The sequence below is a fragment of the Mustela nigripes genome, chromosome 1, assembly GCF_022355385.1.
Source record: "Mustela nigripes isolate SB6536 chromosome 1, MUSNIG.SB6536, whole genome shotgun sequence".
NCBI lineage: Eukaryota > Metazoa > Chordata > Mammalia > Carnivora > Mustelidae > Mustela > Mustela nigripes.
Window position 1 is genome coordinate 97,279,343 of NC_081557.1, and position 6,698 is coordinate 97,286,040.

The 6,698-nt window shown below is 47.4% G+C and overlaps 1 protein-coding gene across 5 annotated transcripts in view; it reads left to right on the plus strand.

Moving 5' to 3' along the window:
• POU2AF1 (POU class 2 homeobox associating factor 1) overlaps nt 1-4,563 on the plus strand; it is a 24,814-nt gene extending 20,251 nt beyond the window's left edge. For all 5 annotated transcript variants that reach the window (XM_059417628.1, XM_059417637.1, XM_059417619.1 and 2 more), the window contains exon 5: nt 2,484-4,563. In XM_059417628.1, coding sequence (XP_059273611.1) covers nt 2,484-2,798 — 315 coding nt within the window. In that variant the 3' untranslated portion in view covers nt 2,799-4,563. The remainder of the gene's footprint in view (nt 1-2,483) is intronic.
• The last annotated feature ends 2,135 nt before the right edge of the window (nt 4,564-6,698 follow it).

Here is a 6,698-nt window from a genome sequence, read left to right on the forward strand (position 1 = left end):
CTATGTTCCCTCTCTCACTGTGTCCCTCTCTCTCAAATAAATAAAATCTTCGGGGAAAAAAAAAGATTTTTAGAGACAGAGAGAGATTGCGCATGTGAGTGGAGGGAAGGGTATAGGGAGAGAGAGAGTCCTCAAGCAGACTCCTCGCGGAGCACAGAGCTCAGTGGGGCTTGATCTTATGACCCTGAGGTCAAGACCTGAGCCAAAACTGAGTTGGATGCTCAACCAACTGAGACACCCAGGGACCCCAAAGAAAACTACTGCTGATGAAGTCGGACCCACCCGCAGGGCAACGTTTTGAGTGCTGCCTCTAGCTACAGATTGCCTGGGTTCGTATCACTGTGCCTTCACTTAGGAGCTATGAGACCCGAGACTGAGTGACTTAATTTCTCTGAGCCTTGGTGTCCTCATCTGTGAGTTGGGAATACTAACAAGAGGGCTGATGTCAGGATCAACTGGGATGATACTTATGGAGGACTTAGCATCATCCCTGGCATACAGATAACATTCCATAAATGTTACTATGATTGGCTAAGGTCAGGCAGCAACATTAACCGAGGGCAGCCTCCAAGTGCCAGATGGGAAAGGAATGAAGAAAGCACGAGAGATACTTTTACATGAGGGGTACCTGTTTGATCAAAGGAATGGGAATCCCCCAAGTGTTGAGAGGAGAAGACAGCTGTATCCAGCTTCAGTTCAGGGAAGACTGGGGCAGGCAGACTCAGGAGTAGCTGCAAAGCCCACATTGACACGGGAGCTTGCTTGGGTTCCCTGCCTCCCACCCATCTCCTTCAAGGGCTCAGCATCATTCTGACGCTCCTGCCTTTTCATCACCATCCAGGCAAGGGCCCCCAGAAGCCCTCCTACCCCATGCCCCCTGGCTACTCAGTAAACCAGTTGTAGGGCCTACATGATGCTGGTTAGGAAGGAGTGAATTCAACACAGTTCCCAAGCAACTCATTTCCATATCAGGAGCCTTGGGTGGGGGTGGTAGGCGCCATCTAACTGGTCCCAGTCATTTCAGTCCCAAGGATCTCAAGGATTTCATTATTTATCTTTCATTAGCCCCAAATCCTACTGTGAAAGGCTCTACGTATCTCTATTTATTAAGAAATAATTTATTTGTTTTACTGCTTTGTAAACGAATTCATCAAAGCTGGTTCAAGCTACCAGTCAGCACTCGTGATGAGCAGGAGATAAGACCTTGTGCAGCACTGGGTTGACGGAATTCCATCTCTGAGCCAAGAAACCGTGCTGCTGCAGTGACCTGCATGGGTTTATGACTCAAAAAAAGGATTGCCCTGTGCATTTTTGAAGTACTGGAAACAGTAAGGCTTTGTCAGGAGGCTGGAAGGCCTTGGAGATGCTTTCCAGCTCCAGCATTCTCTAGGAAAACACCCTAGAGACTTGCTAGAGACTTGCTACTCACACCGCAGCCCGTGGACCAGCCACACTGGCATCACCAAGAATCTGACTGGACATGCAGAGTCCCAGGCCCTATTCCAGACCTCCTGGACCAAAATCTGCATTGTCACAAGATTCCCAGGAAACTGAAATAAGCTCATCCCATTAAAATGAACTCTAATGGTTTGTTCTCAGAACACAGCGGCAACTGGACAGTGGGAACTAGGGGCAGCAGGGGGAGATCTGGGCCTCGCTCACATCATTTCATGCAGGGACCTTCCTCTTCCACCTGCTTCCTCAGCTGTAGGAGACAGTAGGAATCCAGGCCCTGCCTCTCATGCAGGCTTGACCTCAGGTTGCTGCACAGGGGAGAGGCACTATTTGCAGGGCACCTGAGAAGATGGCCCTGGGATAACCAGGGGGTGCCCAGCTCAGAGACGGAGGAGGATGAGGACATAGAAGGTGCTAGAAGCTCTAAGGAAAGTCTTGTCTACTAACGGAGTGGTGCTTCCCCAGCACCCAGGTCTGGCTCAGAGCACAAAGGAGGGGCGTGGAGCTGTGTTGGCCCAGGTGGACTCCAGGATAGCAGAGCTGCTGTATGGGGCCAGGACTGTCTTTGTGCCTAGGCAGGACAGTGACCACTTTTGGGACGCAGCTACTATGCCATAGGACAGGCTCGTTTTCACCGATTTTTAAGATGTACATGTCCCCCCACCCACATTTTTAGTATACCTGAAGTTGGGATGGAATGTGTATTCAATAAAATCTGGAAAAGTGTCTCTAATCAGCTCGGCCCTATGGCATCAGTCTTATTCATAACTCTCTTTACAGAGGAGAAAATGGATGCTTGGGGAGGTAGCATGAGCAAGGACATAGCTAGTGAGGGACAGAGTCAGGGACCCAGCTGAACTGTGTGTGGCTTCTCCCTTGGGGGAGACTCTGAGCGGGTGGAGACAGAGCCCCTGGAGGGAGACAGCAGGCAAGGGGCATGGAGACACCCCCATGAGGACAAAGACAGACAAGGATAAGTGGGTGCCCCCACTTTGCTAACCCTCGGTCCTGTGTCTTCCCCGTCACAGACAAGAAGTGCAGCTGCGCCCACAGTGGGGCCCCAGCTGGACGGCCCGGAGCACCAGGCACCTCTCACCTATTTCCCGTGGCCTCAGCCCCTGTCCACGCTGCCCACCTCAACCCTGCAGTACCAGCCTCCGGCCCCAGCCCTGCCTGGGCCCCAGTTCGTACAGCTGCCCATCTCCATCCCCGAGCCAGTCCTTCAGGACATGGAGGACCCCAGGAGAGCCATGAATTCCCTGACCATCGACAAGCTGCTTTTGGAGGAAGAGGATGGTGACGCCTACGCACTCAACCACACGCTCTCCGTGGAGGGCTTTTAGGGTATACTCCTGATGCTGGGATTTAAAACAGGATTCAAATCAGGGAACAGGATTCACATCTGTTTGGAATGGTCACGTTATGACAGTCCTTGGCACCCCCAACTAGAGTGAGAGACCTTCCCTTCCTTCCTTTCTTCCTTTTCCCTTCCTCTCTCCCTCCATCCCTCCCTTCTATCCTTCCTCATTTCTTTATCCATTTCTGTTCCTTTTGGAGAAGGAATTATAGGGATTTTAGTGATGATATTGATGCCACTGTTGCAAACCTATGACCCAGGTGCTTTTTTTTTTTTTTTTTTTTGCCTCATTCACTGGAGCAAGCAGCAGCCTGGCTGAGCTGTCCTCAGGCCTGTGAAGCCCTGCCCTGCCCTCTGTCACATTGAGGTGGAAGGGGTGTCCTACCATACCTCCACGGGCAGACCCCCGCCAGAGTCCTTGAGCTGTCCATTCCCACAGTTGCTCCTTCGTTTGTGGTTTTCAGGGCCGGCCAGACTTACAGTCTCAGGCAGCAGAGTCTCAAGGCCTGGGGCTCAGGGAGGTGGAGGGGTGGTGGTCCTGAGAGAAAAGGGAACGTCAGAGTGGGTCGGGGCTGGGTCAAGGGACAGAGGAGGGAGGGGAATAAGGTGTGTGTATATGGGGGTGGAGGGCAGGGCTGGGTTGGGTTGAAAGAAGAGGCTGAGGACCCATTTAGCCCCAGATTACTGGTTATTAAGTAGAATAAACTCAACAAAAATATTGGTTTAATGGACAGTTTTGCTGCTGTCCTTGAGGACACCTGCAAGGAAAGCTGGGCTCCTGCAACCAGGATGCACAGGTCTGACTGCCTCCTCCTATGGGCAGACCCTCTGTGGTGCTTGCTGGGTGGGGAGCCAAGACCCACCAAAGCCCAGGGGTGACTGCGTCCTTGCTGCCTCACTGTGCTTCTTGTGTGTCTAAAAAAAAAACTCCATAAGCCACCACAATGTGGAACCTTGGCCTCCTTCCTAAGCACCGTCCTTCCTGGGGCCTTCTAGAGCCTCAGCTGGAAGAACCGCTAGGTTTCATTTAGATTTTTATTGTTTTGCTGGGGAATTGCAGATCTGCAGGTGCTTGGGCACAGGTGTCGCTGGGGCTACAGGGCTGCTGACGGGTGCTGTGCTTTGAGATCCAGCACATCCATCTGCCAATACCAGTGTGAGTGTCAGGCAAACACGCTAGTTGGTGGAGTCCATGTCCAAGTGACAAACTTTTCTCAGAAATGATGGCTTCATGGGCACATTTCCTTTCCCATCTTCAGTAAAAACTCCAGAAAGTTGCCTTTTATTGGATATTTTTTCTGCTTTGGGATTATTGGGACCCACATTTCTCAGCATCTGCCTTTTAAAATCCTATTACAAATATCTTGAATTGTTTGTATTTGGACTTAATATTTAGATTTAAAAGGTTAAAATTTTCAATACCAAATTTACATCTTTGTTAGTAGTGATGTTGAGTAGACAAAGAAGAGGAGGCCTCAGGCCCATTTCGTTTCCTAGAGAAAACACTATCCAAGATTTTTCAGCTTATTGTTTGAGAGTTTGAGATAACAGAAGTGATCTCCATGAGGGAGTCTCAGGTGGGACAAACTAGCATAGAAATAAAATACTTTAAGTATTTGCTAAGATTTATATGATGACTTTTTTTTCCCTCCTTAGCTTGGGGTACAAGGTCTTGGTTGTAATAGTTTCTCTAGGTTTCTTTCTGGTTTTTCCTGCTAAGATGGAAACATTTTAATAAAGATTCACTCAGACTTTTCTTTGCTGGAGTGTATTATTTCTTATCAAAATAATCCCTCTTAGCTTTCAGTCCCACGTCAGGCAAGGGTAGTGTAGGCAGGAGCCTACAGGAGTCTTGTTGACTTTGCAACTTGATTTACGGCAAGGGAAGATGGAACCGGCCCCACTTGCCCACTGTTCGGTTCCTGGGGCAGAACACATGCGGCCAGGAGGCTGGGTCTCCAGGACAGCAGGGATCTGAGGCAATGAAGGAAAACTTCTAAAACTATTGCCCTTGGTGCTATTCCTGTTACATGTGTAAAGTCCCATGATGCTGGGTGTCCAGAGGGCAGCTCAACCACTGGTGTTTCCGTCAGAACCTAGGGGCCTGGGACATGGTGCAGAGCCCTATGCCCAAAGGAAGCTGTCTCGCAGGGCCAGTCATCACAGTGAAATGGAAATTCAAGAAACCTGGCCGTCCCCTCTGACGTGAGTCCTTGCAGTGAGTAACAGTTTGGAAAGATCTCCTTTCCTGTGATTTTCTGAGTTACTAACAACTTCTGAGTTCACTACCTTCAATGTTCATTCCTTTTTTTTTTTTTTTTTTTGTAAATAGTTTGCTTTTTTAAAAAAATATATTTTATTTGAGGGAGAGAGAGAATGCACAAGCTGGGTGTGGGACTAGGGGCAGACGGAGAAGCAGACTCCCCACTGTGAAAGGAGCCTGATGCGGAGCTTGATCCCAGGACCCTGAGATCATGACCTGAGCTGAAGACAGAAGCTTAACTTACTGAGCCACCCAGGTGCCCCAGTAGTCTACTTTATTTTGCCAAGTATCTTGTTTCCAAATTTGGGGGGATAATAGTACATCTAGCTACTTAGCTCACTTTAGATTATCTTCATGGTTGTCTTCTTTCTTACTCTCTGAGTAGATCATAATCCAGAAAAAAGACATGAAAGTAGGGTACTTTTAGGGTCCCCCCCCCAGTTTTACCAAGGAGGATCTTTTAAAAATGCACTTTGCATTTCTTACCAGCTTTCATGATTGAAGTGTGAGCCACTTGATCTGCAGTACGGAAGATGAGTCTAGCTTGGTCTTGGGAGCGCTGCCAGACGGTGTTCCACGAAGCTGCCCATTTCTAGCCGGAAAGAGACAACAAGGAGAGGATGAGTATGTGCTAGGACAAAGAAGCTGGTCACCTACCAAATAACATCCCCAAGAGACTCAAATTCTCTGATCCTTCCTCTAAGTGGAAGTGAGAGACTTATTCTAAAGCTAAACATGATTTTTTTTTTTAAAACAGGAATTTCGTAAAATCAGGAATCATAGATAACTTATTTTGTAGTAACTTCCTTTGTGAGTCAGATCTGAGGCACTCAGTAGTTCCTCACTGAATTGAATTAATGACATTCTGTTGAAGGAATACGGATATGGATGAGACAGTGGATTACAGTGAAGCCTCCTTTCTTAGACTCACAGACATGTGATGCATCTCAGATGCCTTTTTCCCCCCGAATGCTTGTGTAGAAACTTTCAGAAGCTGGTGTTCTTAATCTATTTGTTAGTTCTTCCATGTACCACTATGGTTTCTGTGGAAGGGCTTTAAAATTTTTCATTAAATTAATTTCATTAAGAACACTCAACATACTTCCAAGCGTATCATACAGTATTGTAATCTACAGGCACAATGTTACAGAACAGATCTCTAGAACTTACTCATCTTGCATAACTTAAATTTATACCCACTGATTAGCAACTCCCTTTACCCCCTCTGCCTAACCGTTGGCAACCACCATTCTATTCTTTGCTTCTAGGAGTTTGACTAATATAGGAAAAAGAAAAAAAAACCTATAAGTAGAATCCTACAGTGTTTGTCCTTCTGTGACTGGCTCATTTCATTTAGCATAATGTTCTGGAGAAAGAGAACCGGCATATACATACAGTGGGTATTATTCAGCCTTAAGAAGGGCAATCCTACAATACATGACAACACTGATAAAGGGGTTCTTCATTTACTCACTCACTGAATCCACGTTGAGTTGCAACTCTGGGTTAGGTAGTCATCATGAATTGTTGTAAATGTCTACTCTGAAGTAGTTGACAAGACCAGTGATCTCTTTTTGGTATGCATGTCCATTCCTACTCATGTATATATAGTTATTGATCAAT